Here is a 23,183-nt window from a genome sequence, read left to right on the forward strand (position 1 = left end):
AAATATATTCCTTGGGTTAACTTAAAAATATCTAGAGATCCACTTTATTCAGAGAAACTACAGTCGTGTTGAATTTTTATCCTATGTATTAGAAAAAAAAAGATAAATAAATATATATATATATATATATATATATATATATATATATATATATTCAAGAAAGGGGAAAAGAGGTAAGTGCCACATTTCATTTGAACACAATTCCTTCCGTCCATCTTGTAGCAAACGAAATAAGAAACAAACAAACATAGGAAAGATCTTTTGACAGTCACCGCAAAAAAAAAAAAAAAAACACAACAAAAACATTGGGTCACCCTTCTGCCCAAGCGTCGTAGCAGCGAGTAATGATCAAAGTCACTTAATCCCTCGAAAGAGCATATGGTATCGATTCCAGAGGTTTACCATCAAACCAATGCAGAAAATAAATAAGAATAATAGTAACAAACACACCGCATGGAAAACAGCATGGGAGGAAAGCGCTGCTTCACATGAAAGTAGAGGTTGGCTCATCATCCCTTCTTCTCAAATACCGTCTACACCTTTATTCCATTTGCTTACTCTCGTGTTACCCCACCCTCCTACCTTCATTTTTTTTTATCTTTTCGTTCTCCCTATATCCTGTTATCCTTCTAATTACAAAGGTGAAGTGCTATTCACGAGAAATACTATCTATTTGTTTCAATAATTCCACCACTTCATGTCCAGTCGCTTTAGCCTCTTGATCTGAACCCACTCCTGCCAAGAACTCATAACGCAGCTTTAGAGCAAATAGTTTCTCTAGTGAGATATTGCCATAATTCTCTACGAGAGTTTTCTCTGCTGAAGCAAAGAGCCCGGTCGCATATAGGTAATCCCGCATATCAGCGTACAAAGATGCCATCGCCAATAGTATCCACCCTGCTTTGGGATTTTGTTTGTGATATGGGTATAAAGCGCGGTTAAGTTGCAACGCCCGTTCAAATGATTCACCCGTTCGTTTACGACTCACATCAATAGTCATAGGAACCAATTGATGAACATCCGCAAAGATAAGATCAGATGATGTTTTCACTGTTGTTATAGGAGACATTGAAAAAATTTGTTTCGGGAGAAAAACAGGGGAATCACGACTTGATACACCTGGTGGTCTAGGGGCATTCAATAAAAAAGTACCATAACTTAACATACATGAAGAGTATGCATCTACTTCAAATTTTTTATCATCCAAATGTTCTGTTGACATAATTCCATCTGCATCTAACGTGGTATTGTATGGAGCAGAATAGAATTTAGCTGCTGCTTCAAATTTCTCAAGAACATCCTTATCTACTTCATTTACACCTACTGACCAGTCAAAGACTCGTGCTGCTATCTCCGCTTGTGCAAGCATAAAGAGACCAAGTTCAGGTTCTTGTTTTCGAGGAACAAGTCCATCTAAAATTGGTTGCTTCCTACGAAGAAATTCATATACAATTTTTGCTGATTCATCAATGTGCTCTCTAGCGTGTTCAAGGTTACCAGTAAGGGGAATTGTTAATATTCCCTTTAACAAGAGAAGTTTTGGTACATACCATCGAAAATCGGTACCTACCATATCTTGCTTAACTGCTATATTTCGGCATATCTGCAGTAATTCATCAATACGTTTCATTACCAATGAAAGTGTGAGGACATCATTGTCATTACCACTTCCATCTATTTTCATTGACCACGGAGAAGACTTGTTACTTTTAACTTTATTTTCATTACCTTTTTTAATATGAAATGGTCGTTGATTTAGTGCACAAAAAGCACGAGCAAAGTGAGCGATTATAACACATGCAGTATCGATCTGCTGTATATCTGACTTATTCCATGTATTATTAAAATAAAGAAGTCGACCTGCTTGTTTAAGAATTAGGCGATAGACATTCACATGATGCGCATACCCTGAGCGTGGCAAGTGTTCAACACCATTAAGAAGTTCAAATTTTATCGCATACAACGGACGCAATATATCTGATGTAGAAGGATTATTAACACCCCCAACATTTTCCATAATTTCCTCTCCACGAGATAATAACATAAGAGCCTTGTCTCGAGATTTTTTCCATTCTTCTTCTGACATATTCTGTGGTTTTTTCCATCGTTGTTCTGACACCGTTGTGCTTGGTTGAAGTAACGCCAAAGCATCTTGTAACTCTGGTATACCGTGCGTCTGGAGATGAGCACGCGGTTGAAATCGAGGAAAGTAAAAAGCCATATCAGTTGCATGAACAAAGTTAGCTGGAACACATGTCTCCGTAATGGATGTAAGACGTCTACAAGTACGGCGAAGCATATTGTTATCAGAATATGTCCTAAACGTATAAGTGTTGGCTTTTTTTTTATTACTTCCGTCTAACTATATATATATATATATTACGTATAATTCGGAGATATATTTGTCGCCAACTCGACAAGGAAACACACAGTTATGTTCTCTTCGAGTACAGGATAGAACTTCGTCACTATAGTTTCCTTACAATGAGAAAGTAATCAGAGTAACGAGAAGAGAACTAGCAATAAAGAGAAGATAAGGGAAAAAGTGCAAGAACAATAACAGAATAATTATGAACATAATAAAAATGATAAAGTAAAAACTAAAGGAAACGTAATCTATATATATATATATATATATATATATATATATAGATTACGTTTCCTCCCTCTTTCAACACAAAAAAGTTAAGAGAGAAAATACAATCACAGATATAAACGTTATCTACCTCTCTCCTTTACTGTGTAAATCGCAATTGTACCTTTTCTTCTGCATTATCATTGGCGACTGCAGCTTGATCTGCATAGTCACGTTTTTGACCACCTTTAATAGTGGCCATCTGTCCTTTCCTAATCAATTCCACGCGCTCCCAGAAGAGTTGCTCATCACGTGAAAGTTCTCGCCATTGCTCTCGACGAATAGCATCCCCATCCACACTTTCTTCTGTGTTGTCCTCAATTTGAATAAGAGCAGGAACAAATAATGGATGCACAGAACCAATAGGTGTAGCAGCAGGATCACAGTCCTCTGTATTTAGAGCAGTAACACACGGTCCTTCCTTCCCAAAAACATCATCATTTTCTATCCTTGCTTTTCTCCCTGTTATTGAAGTACTCCCTTTTGATGAAGTATTTTCCTCCTTTATGAACTCTTGATGAAGCATAACAGAGGCAGATTGACGTTTTCCAAATTGAACAAGCTGCATCCAAGGTGTTGCAGCTTCATGCTTAAGAGCTTCAAAAGCCAATGGCTCAAGTGTATTAGCATCCTCTTCATACCAATGCTTCAATTCCGCTTGCGATTGCAGCTGATGATTATGGGAGAGGCTCCGATGAAGTGCCGCCTCTTTCGCCGCTCGAATCTTACGTGTGGCATCCCACAATGCCGTCTTTATACTTTCTGCAAGTTTATCAAAATCCAGCGGTTCTGTTTTTGTTTTACTCTTCTCCGCTGTCTCATCATCCATCGCACTAACAGACGCCATCGTGTTTGCTTTACGGTAAAACGGTTCCCACGCCGCCTTATCCACCAGCCGTACCGCCAGCACTGTGCCGTACCCGCTACACACCACTTCCACCCCCCGGCAGTGGCCCGAAAACCGCCGCCGCACCAAATCCCGGTGGGAACCTTCCAGCATCAGGCGGTGCTTTAACGCACCCACGAGATTGTTGGTGTAGCGAAAAGACATACAAATAAAAGCAAAAGAAAAAAGAAAAGAGTAGTGAAATCTGGAAACTTTTTTCCTTTGTGTTTTTTTTTTTTGCTTTGTCTTGCTAACCAGACACCCTCTGCAGCAAATATATTATTTCCTTTTTTTTCTGTTGCCTCCCTCCTTCCAACTGGAAGAGAGATGCAAATAACCTAAGAGAAACAAAACGCAAACAAAGAAAACAAGAAGAAGAAAAACGAACAAAAAAGAAAGAAACCTTGAAGGATGGAAAAGTTCAACTTTCTCTCACCATAAGATACAAAGAGAGAAAATAATAATAATAATAATCATCATCATCATCATCATTATTATTATAATAAGTTTATTTTCCGTATTGGATTGTGAAAAAAAAAAATGAGGTAAGAACACTTTACACCACCTGAAACTCAACTAAGAGACCAAAGTGATCAGATGGATACAAGTGCTCTGGAACATCATTATTGTTATCAACTTGTTTTGTGATACCAAGAGAACGAACAGACGTGGTACCTACAAGCTCTGTGTGAATAGGCTGTAAATGCCGTGAGGCAAAAAGAACACGATCTGCTCGACCAAAAAATTCCCGTTCAATAATTTGAGCTGCATACGGGTTACGATCTCCATCAATGGTATATCCCTCTGTTCCTTTATCATCTGAATGTAACAAAGACCAAGCATCCTTGAAACCCATATCAGAGGGAAATGTAAAATAATTCTTTGCATAATCATTAAAATCACCCATAACGATTGCACCTGTCGCTAATCCACCAGCAAAAGAACGTGTACGTATACGTTTAGTTAGATTTTCCAGTTGTGTGGTTCTATTATTAATGTTATTTTGATTATAGGGTGCAAGAAGATGAAGTGATCCAATTGTAACTGGAACATTCTTAGAAACAGATATAGTAATTTCTGGCATCACACTTGTGTGACCAGAAAAGGCGGGAACATTTGCATGTTGAGTTGCCATTACATGAAGATGACGTTTAACAAGTAATAAAACACCCCATGGACGAATTGCATGACTATCCTCCCCACATGAAAGAGCATAACGTTCTCGCACCCATGGCTGCTCTGAGAGATACTTCCACCATGCCGGTTCCACCTCTTGCATTCCGATTACATCTGCATCAAGTGTTTCTAACGTCTTAGCAAGTGCTACATAACGTGTTGGTGTACACCAATCAATTCCCTGGCGACCTAATGGAGTTCGTTCACCACTGTGACGACTGAACTGTACATTCCACGTAACTAAACGTAATGTAGAAAGTTCTTCCATTGAAGGTGAAGTATTTAACTTTTCACAGGGAGTTTCGTGCCAAACGCCATTTTTTTCTGTATTATAGATAAAAAGCGTATTTTTTATATTTATTCCAGTACCATCTAATATACGCGACGCTGCTTTGGAAGCTCCTGCACCGGTACGATAACGAACCCCAAACGCAGCTGCACGAATACCTAAATTTACGCTTTGATAAGTCCACCGCATCGGTGGTCCACGTGAACCAGGTGTATATACAAAGTAATGTGATGGCAAGTGATTAAGAGCGGGATGTTCTTTAGATGTTGTATTTCCTTCTTCACTTGAACTACTTTCTCTAACTACTTGAAGGACATCACGTGCCTTTTGTATAGCCTCCATAATATTCTTTTTACTTACAATATCTTCAGCAATACCACTTGGTAGGGCATGACCTTTTGTAAATAATGGAATAATTTGTTCAATCATCTCTGCTTTAGGGGCACTCACAAGTAGTGTTTCTAACCCAGTGAGAGCAAAGGTCCAATCTACAGATGCCTTTACTCCAGTAACCTCAGATTGAGAAGGAGTCTTATCATCATTATTTGATGTTACCGTTTCTTTTCCTGCAGCAGAAAGGTGTTTTAAGTGACCTATAAAACGTTCTATGGGAATTTTAGGTGATTTTTCTGGTACATTATCATTATCATCAGGTGTCCAGCGAAAATTTTTAATTCCTCCACTGCAAATCATGGCGTGAGATTGTAAAAGAATTTCAAGATAATCTGCAGATTGAGAACAAGTTCGCGGCGATATTCCTGTTCTTCGTGTAGCTCGAGTAAGTACACGCTCAAGAAGATCAGGTCGAAGTAACAACGAAGAATCATTCGGTGTTTCATCAAAAAGGTTGAACCCACCAACATTAGCAGATTCTTCTGCAGTATATGCTTCCATAAGGTCTTTAAAGTTTACTCCAAGACCACCAAGATCCGTAGCGCTGATACCATTTGCCATAAGATATAATAATACAACATCAGTTCGAACAGATGCAAGTCTTTTTTGCAAATCATGTCGTGCTGCATCTTGTTCACTGTTGTTATTAGATGTGTCTGATTTGAGTAAGTGATCCATAGAAAGCCATTCAAGAGATTCACTTAGAGAAAGAGATTTCATTTCGCCCTGTTGTAATGTCACAGTAGTTATGTTGTGAAATGGTGTAGCTCCTAAAGCAGATAAAAACAAATCAGTACCTCCAACAAGACAAATAGTGTCATTAACCGTAACCTCTGGAACTCCTGTTATTGAAGAAGATGAATCAGATGAAACAGCACCGTCTGGTAAAGCACGTGTAGCGAGATCAAGCATCCATGCTGACATTTTGCCTTCTACTGGACCAGGTACGGCAGCTCCACTAATGATAAACTCCCGAGGTGGTGTTCGCAGATCAACTGCCACATTTCGTAATTTATCTTCCAAAAGGTATACCATTGGAGAGGCAGCACTTCGGTAGAATTTTCCTTCAAACTTCTTTCCCGGATACAACCGCATATGTCGCACTTTCCAAAGAGGTTCACTACCATCAAGAAAAATAGCGAGAGATTTCTTTGGTTGAATGCGGCGAAGAATGACATTTGTAATTTGTCGGTGTAACACTTTAACAGTTTCTGTATCACGATCATGTCCAATTAGATCACGTGTCAATCGACCAGCAGCCCCAGCTAGTGTACCTACATCAATAGCAACATGATCAAATCCCCATCCACTGCGGCTAAGAACATTATTAAATTCATCTGCAATCTTTGTAGAAGTACGGTAATCCGCTGTCCAAAGCAAACGACAGCGATGCAACATTCAAATGTATGTGAATATTTCTTTTCTTTTTTATTCTTGATTTATTATTATTAATCTCCTCTCTTTCTCTCTCACTCGGTTTTTTTTTTTAACAATGTGTATTAATGCCAAAATAATGTCTATGACAAGAAACAATAATAACAACAACAAGACACACAGGAAACAGACAAAGTAGTCTTTTCCCTTCCTTAACTTCTTCCCTATTTGTGTTCTCTTTGATTCTTACTTTTTTTTTTCGTGTGTGTTAAGTTTTCTTCGCTTCTGCCTTATCCTGATACTAGTTCCTTTCTTTTTCTTCCTTCCTCCGTGAAGCAAAAAAAATTTTTTTATCTTTATAGAGAGAGACCAGTTAACCCTTTGTTATTACCGATCTTTTCTCTCTCACTCTCCCTTTCCCTAAAAGAGCAAATTCGGAAAAAAAGAAACAAAAACAAAAACAAACTTCACCACTAGTAAAAGTAAATAGAAAGAGAAGCAGAAATATGATCCACTTACAACATGATTTTTTTTTCTTTCCACTCTTATTATGGTTTATTAGACTATATCATTTGTGTGTATCTTACGCATTCGTGTTTATCTGACCCAATCGTCTCCACGTCTTGCTTCTTCATATCCATTCGACATAGCAAGCAAGCAAGAAAAAGAAAAAGAATACTTCCACGAAAGAAAAGGGAAAACAATGGATTTCACTCATTATTTTCCATTTTAAATTTTCACTCTTCACATTTCCATTCGTATACCATCACCTCATTTTTATCTCCACTTTGAGTAAATGACTGTTGTGCATCTGTGTATATAAGTAAAATGTGGGTCTTCGGTGTGTGTGGTTTTTCTTAATAAATTTTTCCAACGTGAGACGGGTTCCTGTTTATTCGTAATTTAACCATGTTTCTTTTCTCCTCCTTCTATTTTTCCCCCCTCCTTTTCCTCCTCATCATTAGTACTCCTCCTCTTCCCCCTCTTCCTTGTTCTTCTTATTCTCTACTGCAGCTGCGGTTAGCAGTGCTGGTAGACGTAGGACCCGCTGGTCTCCACTTTCGCGACGCCCCCTTCCGTCCGGGCCGTAATGTCGACGGCGGCCGCCCCCCGCTGGCGGTCCACCACCCGCACCCGCAACTCCCCCGCGAGGGTCTCGCCCGCCCGCAGCGGCAGCGGCTCCGACAGCCCGACGCTCGTCTCCGTCCACAAGTTCTTGCCGCCGGGGCGGATGCCTAAAACAAAGTTCGCGCCGGGGTCGTTCGGGTTCGTGAAGGTCGCATCCACAAAGAAGGTGAGATAATTCACCGTCGTGTCGCGGGTCGCACGCACGCTGAAGGGAACGGTGTAGTCGTTCAAATCCTGGCCAATCATCTTCTTGGCGGTTTCCTTCTCCGCATCACCACCATTGTGGCTGCTGCTGCTGCTGCCACCAGTGAGATTGCCATTGCCATTCGCATCGTTTTCAACCGACCGCTTGAGGGTTGAAATGTTTACAGTGTGGGCCAAGCAAGTACTTGTGACAATATTCGCCGCAGGAACACTGCAGGTCTCAACCTCCTGCCGCACAAGAGTTTTCATGGGTTCCATCTTGAAACCGTACACATTGCTCCAGTACTCCACCGTATCAAGATAGAACGCATAATCGCTGACACCAACAACGTGAATAGAGGAACCATCTGGACACATAACTCCACCCTCCGCAAGCAAATTATCCCGTGCAAAGAGAGCATCATCCAATAGTGAATCATTTACGAGAAATGCACCCATCCATTCACAGAGGATAACATCAAATTTCTGTAGAGGAAACTGTGGCATGACGTCACGCAAAGAGCCATGATAGAAACTAATGTTTTGCAGTCCATTTTGCTTTGCTACAACTTGAGCAGCGTCCACAATGGCAGAGTGATCAACAGCCACAACAACTGACGCCAGACTACGTGCAGCTATCATCGAAATAAGACCCATTCCGCATCCAAGATGTAATAAAGACTTTCCTTTAATATTTTTTAATATAGATTGGTATGCACGCATGCGAATACGATCATAAATGTTTTGCACATTACCCGAAATACGTGCTCCTGGATCACCGTAGAGACTCTTCGAAGTGGCATGCCTTTCACTCTCTGTGGCAAGGAGAGACTCATTTGCGATAATACGTTCTGCTGTCGCGTTTCGACCTGTTGTATTATTTCTTTTATCATTATTATTGTTATTTTTTTTGTGGTGGTTCAGACCTGACGCATACAGCGGTGGATTCTTTTTCGAAGGCATTATTTGCGTCTTTTTACTTTCTTTTTGTTTTTTCGAGATGTAAGGATTGGGGGGGGGGGGTTATAATTTAATCTCTTTTTTTTTCTTCTTTTTACTCCGTGAAGTTTCTCCTCAACCTTTCTTTTCTCTTACACAGAATAAACTGATATAAATAAGAATAGGAAAAAAAAAAAGAAATATCAGTGAAAAAGAAAAGTGAATTTACACCACTCCGGAATACATGTTCGTGTGACAGTAGAAATACATAGAGAGAAACAGAAAGAAAGAACAGTTACAGAAAACAAAACAAAACAAAAAAACAAAAAAAAACCCTAGCACTCAAAACAAGAAAAAAAAAACGGAAAGAAAAAGAGAGTAAACTTCATTTCTCTCTTTCTAACTCCCAATCACAACTGACGCGCAGAGCTCCCTATCGCATAAGGAACGACTTTACCAATAGCAGATGCTGCAAATACGTACTGGATGTGTTACATCACGATCCTCGCAAAGAGAAATCAGTGATGGCGGCAGTCGCACAAAACGACCACCACACTAAGCACAAACAGTGCGGCAACAGTGACGACAAGCATGTCGTCGAAAGAAGAAAGTAAACGGCTTCGCACAAACTTCACATGCAGTGGCTTTCGATCAAGGAATATAGTTTCCATTTCCAGAACGGTGTATTGCACCACTATTACTACTGACACCCATAGTGGATGATAAAGAAGAGTGTTTCACATTTAAAGGAGTACGACCCAATTGAATAGGGTTTGATTCTCCATATCCATAACTACCATCACTCACAGAGTCAATTCCATCTTTGGAGGATGTTTTTGGAAGAACGGAGTCATTCCCAATATTCGGTTGAACACTATTACTATTTAGAGTCATCGCTTCTTTATCCCAATATGTAATAATAGTATTATTATTATTATTATTGTTATTATTTCAAGAAGACTTTTTTTCCTCTAATCCAGATAGTAAACGCTTCTCCTTTTTTTCTTCTTATACATCCTCTGTTTCCATGGAATTAAACTCTTTTTGTATGGTATTCTTTTGTTGCAAACACTGAAAAGAGGGATTTAAAAAACTACAAAACAGTGCATCTGCATCACTTGAAATATAACCACCAGATCCAGGTTGTGCAGCTCTAGATATAGAAGCACCTGTCTCAGGGTGAATCCATGATATACTTAGAATACGACCATTATGTCTATATAAAGAAACACGTTCTGCAATTTCCACGGTAACACGTCGTGGGGCAACAATAGAAAATGGATATGTGCCAAAAAGATTTCCTCGGAAAAGTGGAATAATGTGAAACCATGGGGATATATCTGTACCTAATCCTACAGGAGGAATAGAATTCATCACATTTTTATTATAGTCATCCGATTTTAATTCTTCACTAGAGAAGCATGTTAATCGTGTCATACGATAAAAATCATCATCAATTATACTATATCGAAACTGTGGTGTATTAAATTCATTTTTTGTTTTTAAAGGAGATGGTAATTCCAATGTTTGTGTATTAATATATGAAACTTCTTCTCTTTCTTCTTTTTCTATATGCCTTGTTTGGCGTGCAATTGGTACTGTTGACTCACATATTCCTGCACTGACACTGGGACGCATTTGTAACCCTCCCCTTTCCCCCAAAAGAGTATTTAAAGATGCCTCGTTCATGTCATTTAAAGATCTTACAGTAGACAAAACTGGAATTTCCTTGACCATAGAAAAAATAACATCTTCTCCTTCTTTTGCTACACAAGGCGCATCAGCATCAGCATCCGCAGTAGTAGTAATAGAAATATCGAAACCTTTACTCTCGTTATTTTCTTTATCTCTTTTTTTTCATCCCAGACCCTGTGGTAGTTTGTGAATCCATTTCCATTTCTTCAGTACAAGTATATTTGTTACTATTATAGGATGGAGCATTTCTCACAGGGTCATTAGAGGAAACGGGTAAAGAATTATCTTTATTTACCCCATATCCAACAAGTGATATCCCGTTGCAACCTTCTGGTACTTTTGTATTACTATAAGAAGATACTTTTAGACCTAACTCATGCGCATTGGCCACACATATCTTCTTTAATGACGCAAAATATGAAAATGCAAAGAAATCAGACATACTCTTTTGTATTGCTGCTTCAATAGCCCGCATAAGACTTGCGAGTATATTCACCCCTTCCTCTGTGTCTCCCATAGTGTTATAGACAATAAGGCGAAGGGCACAGGTTGTTTTACATTTTACCGCCACCCACGCCCCATCACTACCGCGGTGTTGTTGCAGACTCTCAATAGCGGCGAGTGGGACATCCAGTGGGGAGTAAAGTTTAGCGGCAATGTAACAAATACGCAGAAGATACGTTGAAACCACAACAGACACCGCCGGTGTAGTCATTATGGCAGCAGCAGAGATGTTTGTGTACGGGGCGAGGCGCAGTGGGGCAGGAGGCGTCACATACAACGTGCACTCTCCGCAGAATGCCATTTCCGCGTGTATATTACAGATATATATATATATATATATATATATATATATTGTCTTGCTGCTATTTGCTTTTATCGTTGTTACCCACTCTAGTTTAGTATCCGTCCTTTATAGTTGGCCACCTTAGGCATTGAAAAAACGAGAGAAAGAAAAAAAGAAAAGCAAGAGAAAATGTTTCTTTTTATTATGTTACTAAAATAATGAAATAGAAATAATGAAATATATAAGAGAAAAAGAAACAGTCCAACAAACAAACAGAGAGAGAAAGAGAGAGAAAGAGAAAGAAAGAAAGGAAAAAAAAATCTTCACACCTATACTTGCAAACAGAAAAAAAAAACATATATATATATATATATATATATACAGTTTGTTAAATTAATCCCAATTATTTCACTCCCTCTTGTTGTTGTTTTCTTCTGAGAAAAAACTCTCTCACACCACGAAAACATTCTCCAAAGTTTTGTGTCACACGTAGAGAGGGTTGCATCCATGAAGGAATACGTTTTCGTATATCTGCACGTTCTCCATATCGTGCGTCAAAAAGAATAACAACTGCATAATCACCTGCGTGACGAATACACCGACCCGTACTCTGGTTCACCACACGCATGCATAGATCTGTGAAAAGACCCCACTGTGTTGGAGAAGAGAATACAGGCAAAGTCTCACCACTAACCAATGATCCAACGGCTGTATCCATACAATAACTAGAAGTAATATTAGTAGTAGTATTAGTAGTATTAGTAGTAAAAGAAGGTGTTGTTGAGAGTCTTGTGCTCGCAATGTGTCCCAGATACAACTGCAATTCCACATCGCTTGGATTGGCGTACGGCAGACCCACCACCACCACCCCACGGCCGAGATCATCACTGAAGTTTATTCCCTCTGAAAGTTTGCCCCCCATAACGGCAAATAACAATGCACCCCCAGAAGTGGTTCTTCCAGTGTGAATACATCGGGCATACTCTGTCAACATTGCATCTACAGGAGTAGATGCAGAAGTACTATCAGCTATAGAAAAAGAATTAGTACTGGTAGAACTAACAGTACGACCAGGTTCACGAAAAATACGCTTGACTTCATTTATTTTATCATATAATCCAGAATTGTGAAGATGTGTTACAAAAAGTTCCTCCACTTCATAAGAAGTGAAAAAGACGATTAATCCTGCTGGTATAACATGAGAAAAATTTAAAATAGTTGCTGCAACTTCTTCAAAATGTCGTTGTATTTGGTTACGTGTTGAATGTTGCAGTTCCACACGATAACCACTTGGACCAACTCCTAAAGTAAAAACGGCAACAGAAGATGATGGTACAATATGTCCTTCTTCTGTAAAAGAAATTTCTTTATCAGACATAACTTGTTCCTTCTGTAACCCTTCATTTTTGATTGTCATTATAGAATTATTATCTTCTGTGGAAAGGTTATTCATCGATTGGACAGGACGCTTAAGAAGCAGATCACACGTAAGGGCTAGAGGTTTCATAGTTCCACCAGCAAGTACGGCTGATTGTGCCTGTTGAAGTAGTGGAAATAATGTGTGCGTTCCAGGTTCTAGTTGTAGCATTTGCAATGTAGTAGTAATAGATTCTACGTTTTTTCCATCATCTTTCATTTGATGTCGCAACACAACACGAGTGTATTCATCAGAACGGCTATACCAACGTAGAAATGCATCAAATCGATGTAGTGCAGATGTTACAATACTACGATCTGGTATAGTTGAGAATAAAAGAGACGCATTAGAGTCATCATCACAACGTTGTTCAGTATTTTTAGAGGTATTTATTATCCCTTTTATTTCATTCTCTATTACTGTTGTAGAACGTTTTTTACGTTGGTACTGTTGTAATTGTAATTGTAATTGCTGCTGTTGTTGTTGTTTTTCCTCATTCTCGGCAATAAAAGCCACAAGACCATGAAGTTTGGGTAGTAGTCTACTTTCGTCCAAAAAAGCAAGAAAACGATAAACGTTTACAGTATCCACTGCGGCATCAAATACAAAAGAAGAAAAATGATGCACTTCCATAGGTAATGTATTTTTTAACTTTTCTTTATTTTCTTCTACTTTTTCAGTACATGGTAATGCTGTTTGTAAGTATTGAATAAGTTTGTCAATAAACGACACCATCTCACGAATACGTTGCTTATTACGTGTAAGGAGTCTTCGTTCATACCGTGCAAGATATAAATCTAGTAAAGAACGTACTAACGAGAATTCCGTAACATTTATGGTAACAGCAGTCATACTACGACAGTAATCTACAAGATTGTGTGCCTCATCTACAACTATTACATCCCCTGAAAAATCAGGAGGTAGTGTGGGTGTATTCTTTTTTTTATTTTTATTTTTTTTATTGTCACTACCATGATGTAAAGTAAAGTGAGAAGAATCCATATGTGTATTAAATTCATGCTTATCCTTATTAATACTTTTATCTAATTCTTCTCTATCCTGTGAATCTTCTGTGGCATGTTCATTTGTAGTGGCTCCAGAGAGTAATGCATTTCGCATTTCCGATGACACTAAATAAGGATATGGGATGAGTACAACATCAGCTCCACGCAATAGTTCACGTGTAGCTAAAAATGGACAAGCACCTGTTCGTTTTCCTAATTCTCGCATTTCTAATAATCCACGTGGAGCTATATCAACGTAATCAAATAATAGCTTTAATCGTTCACTTCTACAATAACTACAACCTTTTGTAGTTTCATCTGAAGAGGGTAAAGAATCTTCAATATCTGTAATAGGTATAGATTGATGCCTTTTTTGTTGTTGTTTACGTGCTTCTCTTCCTTCTTTAGAATGTTCATACGTCATCGCTTCAAGACATAATTCATTTAAACGTTCATTATTTCCTCCTGCAGCTTTTCTCACAAAAGCGTTTAAGCAAAGTTGTTGTCGTCCTGCAACATGAACATACCGTAATTTATGTGGTAATTCATCAGTTAACTCTGTTTCCTCCTTTTCTTCCTTTTTTGATTCCTTTTCACTTTCACCAATGACTACATGTTGACGGCGGGGACGTAATCGAACGGGGTACTTTGTAAAGACTGTTCGACGTAGCTCTTCTGTGAGTTGCTGTAATTGGGTATGTGTACGACTAGAGAAATACACCTTTGGTTTCCGTAATATTTGCTGCGAGAGTCGTCTATTACCTGAAAAGTTTTCATCATCACTGGAAGTATCAGAAGAACACTGCGAAGAGAAAGAAGAAGAAGAGGAAGAAGAGTCTAGTAATGCGGTTGCAAATTGCCGCTGCTCACGCAACTCCTTACGACTATCTTGTTCCAGCAAGAAGGCATCCTCTTCGTTGGCCAAATTTAATCTTTCGCCTTGACTCTTTTTCCGTGTTCCACGACGTCGCTTACGTGTAAGCCCAGATCCCCTCAACAAACTAAATTCCTCTCTCACTAAATGTATTCCAGTCTTATTACTACTACTACTAGTACCACCACCACCTGCAATTCCTTCTATTGGTTCTTGTTCTTGTTCCTGTTGTGATATTCCTATTTTCCCTGTTTCCCGGTTCGCCGTGTCCATGACGGGCTCAAAGAGATGCGAGAGAACACTGTTGAGCAGCACTTGTGTCTTCCCAGTGCCGGTCGGGGACTCCAACACCACAACTTCACCCGCCGCCAGTCCACGGCGAATGGCCGCCATCGCGTGTAATTGCAGCGGATACGGCCGGAATGGAAACGGCACGTCAAAGACATCAGTGGTATACATGAAGCACGTGATAGCGACATGCAGTACTGCCGCTTAGGAGGGGATTTATATAGAGAGTACAGGAGAAAAATAGAAATAATCATAGAAATAGAAAGAACAAGAAGAAGAATAGGAGAGAAAGAAGTGGAAATGGGAATGAGGGAGGGAAGTACAAGAGAAGGCAAGGTAAAACAATAATAGAAAAAAAGCAAGATTAATGAAAAACAAAGAACAATAACAATAACAAAAAGAAACATACTGTAAAAAAAAATGGGGAAAACAAAAGACATAAAATTATGCATAAGTTTGCAGAAATGCTTCAAATAAACATGAGAAAAGATTAAAAAAAAACAATAATTAAGAACCCCGCCCAACCACACAAAAAGAGGATATAGCTTCCCCCAAATACAAGACGCAAAGGGTGAGGATTACCATAGAAGACATAGTTAGCAGATAATTTTCTTACTCATCCATTTAACTGTAACTTACACAAATTTAGAAAATATACACAGACATGAGAGAATAATAAAAAAAAGAGACTTTTATTACTATTATTATTATTATTATTATTATTATTATTATTATTATTATTATTATTATTATTATTATTATTATTATTATTATTATTATTATTATTATTCATTATTACTCTTTTTTGGATACGTCCAATTCCCTGCTGTATATGCAGGAAATATACCGGTTGGGTCTTTAACGCGAGTAAGGATTGGAGACACATACCGTGCCTCTTCTGGGGACTCTGTATAATCATGCATATTAGGGTGTAAAGAGTAAACATTATTTGATAAACTCATCTTTCTGAAGGATTTATTATCATATACACAAGGAAACCCTATACACTTATTGGCTTCACCAATAGTACCTGCCAGAAGAACATCAGCGGCCATAAAGGTCTCTTTAGATTTATACTCTGGAAAGTCCACTGTCACCGCGCAGTGACTAGAGACAAAGGCGGTGGTAACATTCATGAGTGGTTGTTCATATAATACATAACCTTTCTGCTTTCTTCGCGGAATAAGAGGAGATGCGGCATAATGGTGTAATTCACTATTATCCTTCTCATCACCATCGACAACCGAAAAGGGTAAGAAAGTTTTAGGATGTATCTCAGCCACAAAAGACTTTTCCTCACCACGATGAATATTTTCATTATAGATAACAGGTTCTCCAATATCCACACAGCGAGTTGAGCGGAGTTGGTTAAGTTTAATTTCGACAATATTTATGAGACGTATTCTTACACTACTGAGCGGTTTACGAGATTCATTGATAATATTTACATGAACATAAACCGGTAGATTATTACTACCATTATAATCCTCACTCTCAGTTGTAACTGTTCCAGCTGCTGTAGTAGTTGCATCCATTATAATTACTTTTGGTTCCACTCTTACTTTAGTAACTACAATACGTCCCTTTTTAGAGGAGCAAAACATTCCACAGCACAAGAAATCTTTTAATTTCACATGTGAAATCAAGGTCCTCTCACTATGTTCATCCATTTTTTTAATGTATAGTACGCGTGAAATAGAAGAAAGCAAATAGAATGGTTTGATACACTCCACATTAAATCCGGTTCGAACGTCCACATACGCCTTTGCTGTGTACGCCAAACGTGCTTCTGCAGTATCTAGTTTACATCGAACTTCAAAGCTTGGTGGTAAAAAATCCGGTAAATCTACAGAAAATGGATATTCATGCAGGCCTGGTAATAATACTTCACCGGGAGGCATAAAATCTTCTGCCCCATCTCCAGTCTCAGCAAGCAAAAGTGATGCATTAATAGGAGACTCATCCTTGCGTAACTCTCGTGCAAAAGTGTAAATCTTATCATAGTGTATACGACTGCCAGTAACGGGTGAAGCGCCTACACCAACTCTTGCGTACTCTTCACTACGAATACGCAGTCGAATGGCACGGAGTGAAAATTCCTTACTTAGTTTTAATTTAATTACACCGGTGAGAACATCACCGGGTAAGTACTCTGCCATCTCGGACTGAAATGTGAGATTTAATTCAACATTCCTACGATTTATGGAGGCCATTTTTTTTTCTTATTTTCTCTTTTGATTTCACTTCTCGTCTATTCTCAATTGACGAAAAAAAAGGAAAAAAAAAAGAACATTCATATGGTCCATAAGAGGAATAAGGTACATGCGAATCATTATATCAATGAGAAAAAAATATGCGAAGAATGCTCTTTCTTTAAGAGTTTCTTTTCTTTTCTTTTTCAATACTCAACTACTTCACCAGAATTCTCTCTTTTTATCTTTTTTTTTGTAGGATTTATTAAGAGGTCCGGCAATAGCTTCAATCTCTTTTAAAAAGAAAATAATTATTTTTGCCCTTGTCATGCGGGACAATTTACACGTACAACGTTAAAAAAACGACTCAACGGTGGTATGCTCATCTCTCTTCATCAACACACAAACAGACAAAGATAAATACAAAAAAAAAAAAAACGCCAATGATCCTTTAATTATTCTTGCGTTTAACCTTCTAACCTTTGTGCCTCACCTCCATTTTTTTTTTTTCTTCTTTCATTCCTTTTTATCATATATTCCACATGGTTTCTTTTTCTTGTTTTTACTTTCTTTTCGTTTCTTTTTTTTTTTTTTTTGCCTCTCTTCTTCTCTTTAGATCCATCACCCTCACTTCCGCTTTGAGCTGCCCCCCTCTGTCTTCACGCGGGTCTTACGCGCGGGCTCCTCGCCATTCTCAATCGCATCGACGACCCGCTTCCGCTCCAACTTCGCCTTCTCCTCGCGCCCCGCCTTCAGCCGCTCCGCGTCCATCAGCAGCGCGGCATTCTTCGCGGCCGTCTTGAAGGTCTGGCCGTACTCCTCGCGCGTGCGCTGCAGCTGGCGGCCCATTTTACTGCGTAAATCCACTCCATCCACGTGAGACTCCTCAACCCCGGTGGGAGTTCTCTTGTTATTATCATGATTCATATGATGGTTATTATTAGTGTGCACATTGGGTGTGTCGTCGCGTGTGGCAAGCATCACTTCATCAATTGGACCAATAGGTGTGTTATCGTCGTTTAATAACCAATAACAGCCGGTGGTGGAGGCGGTGGAGCCAATCATCCGCCAGCTCTGCACCGACTCTTTGCTATTCCCATTCCGCCGATTGGCAGTAGGTGAATTGGGGGTGACACGAATTCGCTCTTCTTCCACTAATACTTCAAAGGCATCAGCGGCAACACGCGGGGCGTCACAATTAATAAACTTCAACAACTTCATTTTTATCTAATTTACTACACGTTACTTTCCTTCTTGTTTCTGTTTTGCTAGTCTTTCTCTCCTTCTCTCTATTTTCACAGAGAGTGATAAATAGAGAATAGTTCTCTCTTTCCAGTTGCGCGTAATCTACACGTCTAAGCAAGAGGAAGGAAAGAAAATTAAAATAACAAACACAAGAAATATTAACCTCTTATATCTTTTACATTATTTTCATAATTAGTGAAACCAAGAAGAAAAACCTCTGCACCACTTAAAACGAATGAGAATATAATGAGGCTGTCATACCAATATTGTCGATTTAACGCAGTAAAACGAAAAGCAACAAAAAAGAAAAAAAAGAAAACCTTATTTGTTGTCACCATAAGGGCTCAAAAGAAGAAGAAAACGAAAACAAAATGAACCAAAACACACCCATACCCACCAAAACAGGTTATATTTGTTAATGGAATGTCGAACATGACGTGGAATTAATGAATAAAAGAGTGATAACACTTGAATACTGTTTGTATCTGAACACCTTGAACGTCGGAAAAAGCAAAAAAAACAACTACAACAACAAGAAAAAAAGAACTGTTCTTACTATATTCTCCGTTGAAATTTAGTAACTTGTGCCTTAACGCAGGATTGTAATTGCCACTATAATATTGGTATTCATCATGCATCATGCACACAATGTTGATTCATCACACCAAGTGCAGATGCATATGTTCAAAAATCAGGAATAGTAAAAAGAAAAAAAAACACACACCTAAACTAACGACACCATACTCATCTCTACTCAAACAATATTTTTTCCCGTATAACTTCGGTCATTTCCAACCCCGATGCTTGCACGTCAACTGAAAAACTCATTCAATCACACTTAACACGTTAATCATCTGTGCATATCTTTTCTTCTGATATTATAAAGCTTGGAAGTGTATATATAAATATATACATATATATACGTTTGCATAAAATATATGCCTTGCTCACTACTAAGGTTCCCTACCACTTGGTCTTTTACCAAAGAAAGAAAAGCAAAAACCTGTCTTCCTCAATTCAATCAACTTACTCCATACCCCACTTCTTAGTGTTTTCTTTCGCTTATTGATTCCTTAATGTTGACCCGAGCAAATTTCACGAAAATATCTCTTACAAGACTTTTTTGTTATTATTATCCGATTTCCTTTTTTTTTTTTTCACTAATTTCATTCTTTTGAATTTTAACCTTTCTTCAATCTCTCTCCAACTGAAACACACTCCCCAAAAAAAAAGAAAAAAAATACACACACATACACAAACACGTGGCACGTGGCGTAAGACTTGGGGAAGGAAAAAACCAAAAACAGTGTCGTGTGTATTATTTGAAATATTGCAATAAAGAAAAGCAAAAAAAAACAGAAAAAATCCACTTTTAAATACTTTATTCTATCTCACTCTTTTTTTTTTCATTCGTCCCTCCTTCACACCATAAAAAGGAAATAAAAAAGCGAAAAAAAAAAACACAAAGACACACATAAGTTTTCCTTGTGCGGCAATGTAGAATACAAACAAAGAAAAAAAAAACAGACAACAAAAATAGAGAATACAACATTCCCACAGTTATCTTTCTCTACTTTTTTTTTCTACACGCACTCTGCAGGCAATAAAGGAAACACGTATTGACCGTGTAAATTAATTTCGTTCTGTTCAATAGGTTTTCCCCTTCCTAGAATATTCCATCCCACTCCAATATATCACGAGCAGTAAATTATAACAGATTGAGTTATCGCTCCAACACTTATGCACAACAACGTAACTGAGCCCAATCGAATTACCAGTTCTGATGAATTTTTTATGTGTATACCGCCTTCTTCATTCGGACCATCTTCATTATTTTCATTGCTTTCTCTAGGGTAGAAAAAACAACTTTGGAGCATCGTAATATCAGTTTTTCCTATACGTGAAGACGTTTCAGGTTGGTTCTGCATTCCATCTTTACTATTATTATTGTCATTATTATTATTTTCCTCAGGGTTTTCTTTTTCCATCGTCTCACTCCAAACTGGTTTAATTACTGTTGGAGCAAACAATCGCAATCGTAACAACATCTCTAGAATGAGAAGTGGGGGTCCTACACCAAATAGTAGTATTTGTGTAATTCTAGCCCCTTTAACAACAATATTCACAACACTACAGGTATTAGCCTCTTGTGGCCTATAAGAAATCCATGTAGCGAACCACATGGTCAAAGATGCTGCTGATATCAGTAATAGCCACTTATTAACGGTATCCGTTTGCTGCAACATATAAAAGATAAAATCCCAACAACATATTCCCAAACAACGGATAACTTCCTTACAGTCAGCAGAGTAATTATTATCATAATTTGAGCCAAAAGGGCTGATACCGAAGGTCCAGCCATAGGGAATAAAATCCTCATTTTCATCATCATAGGGTTTATCCGCATTAGATTCTGTATGAAATGTCGACGAAAATGAAACAAATTGTCCATCTTCGTCATCTTTGAATTGTCGCGTAAAAATTTCTTCCGCGACTGTGGCACAAGATCGTGTCCTGTCACGCAATAAAGACCTGGAACTCGGGATAGATCCTTCATTATCAATACTGGAGCTGTCATGCAATTGATGGCACCGTTGTTTAGACTCAGGCAGAGGAATATCAGATGAAGAAGGATTTATCATTTTTTCTCCTTCCTGGATTTCTGTCTTTACGCCAGATAATTCTTCTGAAACCTTTTCTTTATTTTCAACTGTTGTCACAAAATAGGTGCCCTTAATGAGATCGTCCCTCGTATCGCTTTTCTCTGTTATTGTTGCTCCTACTAAAAGATTCATTTCTGATGCCTCAACAAGCTCCCAGTCATCAGGAGTACTTTCCAATGAAGGAGAAAGATCTGGTCTTTCCGTCATTCCCGTTATTGTTTTTTTTATTATTATTACTCGTTTTTGTTTCGCTTCTTTTTTCCCTTTTCCTTATTTTGCCTTTTTAAACAATACGTATGCTCTATGTCTGGTGTTTTATAACTAAAGAATTCAATGAGAAATGCTCTTCCCCCCCACCTGTTTTTTTTTTGTTTGGATGGTCCCAGAAAACTATATATATTCCCCAGCAATCCTCTCTTTAAATAAGAATTAAAATAGGTAAATAAATAAATATAAAGGACGAAAGAATGCCAAGAAAAAAAAAAAACAATGATTAAATGAAACTGCATCTATAGGATCTATAGTTAAGTGAAACGCAGAAAAGAGAATAATTCCATAATGCATACACCAGATCGATACAAAAAAAAAGAAATCACAAGAAATATAAAAGCAAAAAGCAAAAAAATATGAATGATTTACTATTTATTTCTAAAAAAAGAAACAACAATCGCAAATCGTAAAGAGTCTCGAAAGAAAAAAAAAACCGTTTTCTACAAATACGTCTCTGTTCTTTGACGAAAAAAAAAAAAAAGAGGTGCTAAGAGCGTTTTAACCCACTTACCACGCTTCCCTCAACTACACCACACCCTGTACATATATATAAGCATATAGTCAGTCCTACAGAGTAAATCACTCTGTTGAGTTGCATTGCAGGAGGATTTTACCTGTTGACTGACGGCTTTCCAAATACTTGTGTGCATCTGCAGCAGCTTTGAGAGGGAACTCTCGGCCACATGTGAGTTGCAATTTATTCTCCCTGATCAACCCCCAGAGTTCATCAAGACGCCTTCTCTTCTCTTCAGGATCTCGTATGTAATCCGACAATGTCGGACGCTGCAAATAGACACTCCCTGCCTGCATGAGACGCAGTGGTGTGACGCCCTCCACCGCACCGCTGGCATTTCCAAAAGAAATCATATAACCGCGTGGTCGCAGGACTGAAAGACTGCCGTCAAACGTTGAACGTCCAACACCGTCGTATACAGCATCAAAGCCGTCCGGGAAAATTAAACGCGCTGCGGCTGCCCAGTCCATTGTGGTGCTGGAATCAATAACGTGATCGGCGTGACCAACACGACGGGCGATTTCCGCCTTTTCGCCGTTGCCGCAGACCCCCACAACCACCGCGCCGCGCAGTTTCGCTAATTGACACACCAGCAGTCCCGTACCGCCCGCTGCGGCGTGCACGAGAACCCGCGAGTTTGGGCCGCAGACGTAACTGTCATGCGTGAGATAATGCGCGGTTAATCCCTGGCAGCAAATGGCCGCGGCGGTTTTATCATCAACGCCGTCCGGCAGGACATTTGCCTGCGCTGCCTTCACGACGGTGTGTGTGGCGTACGACCCCGACTGGCTGCCAAAATACATCACGCGTTGTCCCGCCCGGAGGGTCTGCACGGCGGCCCCGACCCGCACGACTCCGCCGGCCCCCTCCTCGCCGGGGACAAACGGCAAGTGCGACTTCTTGTAGAGGCCGGAGCGGAAATACGTGTCGATGAAGTTCACGCCGGCGTATGTGTTCTGCACGAGCACCTCGTCTTCTGCCAATTGGATTGTGTCTGGATTAAGGGAGCTGAGACGAAACACATCTGCAGAGCCATACTCTGGAACTTCAACTTGCATTTTTTTTCTTTTTATTGCTGATGGATGGTATGTAGTTGCTGTATAAACCAAAAGAAATAATAGTAGTAAAAAAAAAGTAAAAAAACCAAAATAAAAGTGAAAAAGAGACTCAATATATCCCATTCGTTCGAAACTTTGGAAAGATGTATGAAGAAGATCATTTATGATGGACA

General features: G+C 38.9%; 11 protein-coding genes across 11 annotated transcripts; all 11 read right to left on the minus strand.

Moving 5' to 3' along the window:
• Positions 1-649: 649 nt before the first annotated feature.
• Positions 650-2,299, minus strand: LSM04_008926 (uncharacterized protein; the record flags this gene model as incomplete). The annotated part of the gene is made up of 1 exon (XM_067336403.1): positions 650-2,299. The coding sequence occupies one exon, from the start codon at positions 2,297-2,299 to the stop codon at positions 650-652; it is 1,650 nt and encodes a 549-aa protein (XP_067192769.1).
• Positions 2,300-2,735: 436 nt separating this feature from the next.
• LSM04_007092 (uncharacterized protein) lies at positions 2,736-3,686 on the minus strand (the record flags this gene model as incomplete). Its single annotated transcript, XM_067336404.1, has 1 exon — positions 2,736-3,686. The coding sequence occupies one exon, from the start codon at positions 3,684-3,686 to the stop codon at positions 2,736-2,738; it is 951 nt and encodes a 316-aa protein (XP_067192673.1).
• A 391-nt stretch (positions 3,687-4,077) lies between these two features.
• LSM04_008245 (Endonuclease/exonuclease/phosphatase) lies at positions 4,078-6,777 on the minus strand (the record flags this gene model as incomplete). The annotated part of the gene is made up of 1 exon (XM_067336405.1): positions 4,078-6,777. The coding sequence occupies one exon, from the start codon at positions 6,775-6,777 to the stop codon at positions 4,078-4,080; it is 2,700 nt and encodes an 899-aa protein (XP_067192740.1).
• A 996-nt stretch (positions 6,778-7,773) lies between these two features.
• LSM04_006418 (Methyltransferase domain) lies at positions 7,774-9,027 on the minus strand (the record flags this gene model as incomplete). The annotated part of the gene is made up of 1 exon (XM_067336406.1): positions 7,774-9,027. One exon carries the CDS (start codon positions 9,025-9,027, stop codon positions 7,774-7,776), a length of 1,254 nt encoding a protein of 417 aa, XP_067192631.1.
• A 627-nt stretch (positions 9,028-9,654) lies between these two features.
• On the minus strand, positions 9,655-9,897 carry LSM04_002045 (uncharacterized protein; the record flags this gene model as incomplete). The annotated part of the gene is made up of 1 exon (XM_067336407.1): positions 9,655-9,897. One exon carries the CDS (start codon positions 9,895-9,897, stop codon positions 9,655-9,657), a length of 243 nt encoding a protein of 80 aa, XP_067192403.1.
• Positions 9,898-10,011: 114 nt separating this feature from the next.
• On the minus strand, positions 10,012-11,503 carry LSM04_007665 (Myotubularin-like phosphatase domain; the record flags this gene model as incomplete). Its single annotated transcript, XM_067336408.1, has 2 exons — positions 10,012-10,850; positions 10,927-11,503. The coding sequence occupies 2 exons, from the start codon at positions 11,501-11,503 to the stop codon at positions 10,012-10,014; spliced, it is 1,416 nt and encodes a 471-aa protein (XP_067192701.1).
• Positions 11,504-11,888: 385 nt separating this feature from the next.
• Positions 11,889-15,239, minus strand: LSM04_002859 (ATP-dependent helicase; the record flags this gene model as incomplete). Its single annotated transcript, XM_067336409.1, has 1 exon — positions 11,889-15,239. One exon carries the CDS (start codon positions 15,237-15,239, stop codon positions 11,889-11,891), a length of 3,351 nt encoding a protein of 1,116 aa, XP_067192439.1.
• A 614-nt stretch (positions 15,240-15,853) lies between these two features.
• Positions 15,854-17,281, minus strand: LSM04_006697 (Arrestin-like; the record flags this gene model as incomplete). The annotated part of the gene is made up of 1 exon (XM_067336410.1): positions 15,854-17,281. One exon carries the CDS (start codon positions 17,279-17,281, stop codon positions 15,854-15,856), a length of 1,428 nt encoding a protein of 475 aa, XP_067192646.1.
• Positions 17,282-17,887: 606 nt separating this feature from the next.
• LSM04_001566 (uncharacterized protein) lies at positions 17,888-18,481 on the minus strand (the record flags this gene model as incomplete). The annotated part of the gene is made up of 1 exon (XM_067336412.1): positions 17,888-18,481. The coding sequence occupies one exon, from the start codon at positions 18,479-18,481 to the stop codon at positions 17,888-17,890; it is 594 nt and encodes a 197-aa protein (XP_067192371.1).
• A 1,718-nt stretch (positions 18,482-20,199) lies between these two features.
• Positions 20,200-21,375, minus strand: LSM04_004956 (uncharacterized protein; the record flags this gene model as incomplete). Its single annotated transcript, XM_067336413.1, has 1 exon — positions 20,200-21,375. The coding sequence occupies one exon, from the start codon at positions 21,373-21,375 to the stop codon at positions 20,200-20,202; it is 1,176 nt and encodes a 391-aa protein (XP_067192559.1).
• Positions 21,376-22,017: 642 nt separating this feature from the next.
• On the minus strand, positions 22,018-23,010 carry LSM04_008927 (alcohol dehydrogenase; the record flags this gene model as incomplete). The annotated part of the gene is made up of 1 exon (XM_067336414.1): positions 22,018-23,010. One exon carries the CDS (start codon positions 23,008-23,010, stop codon positions 22,018-22,020), a length of 993 nt encoding a protein of 330 aa, XP_067192770.1.
• Between the last annotated feature and the right edge of the window lie 173 nt (positions 23,011-23,183).

Source organism: Trypanosoma melophagium (assembly GCF_022059095.1).
Source record: "Trypanosoma melophagium isolate St. Kilda chromosome Unknown ctg2segment0, whole genome shotgun sequence".
NCBI lineage: Eukaryota > Euglenozoa > Kinetoplastea > Trypanosomatida > Trypanosomatidae > Trypanosoma > Trypanosoma melophagium.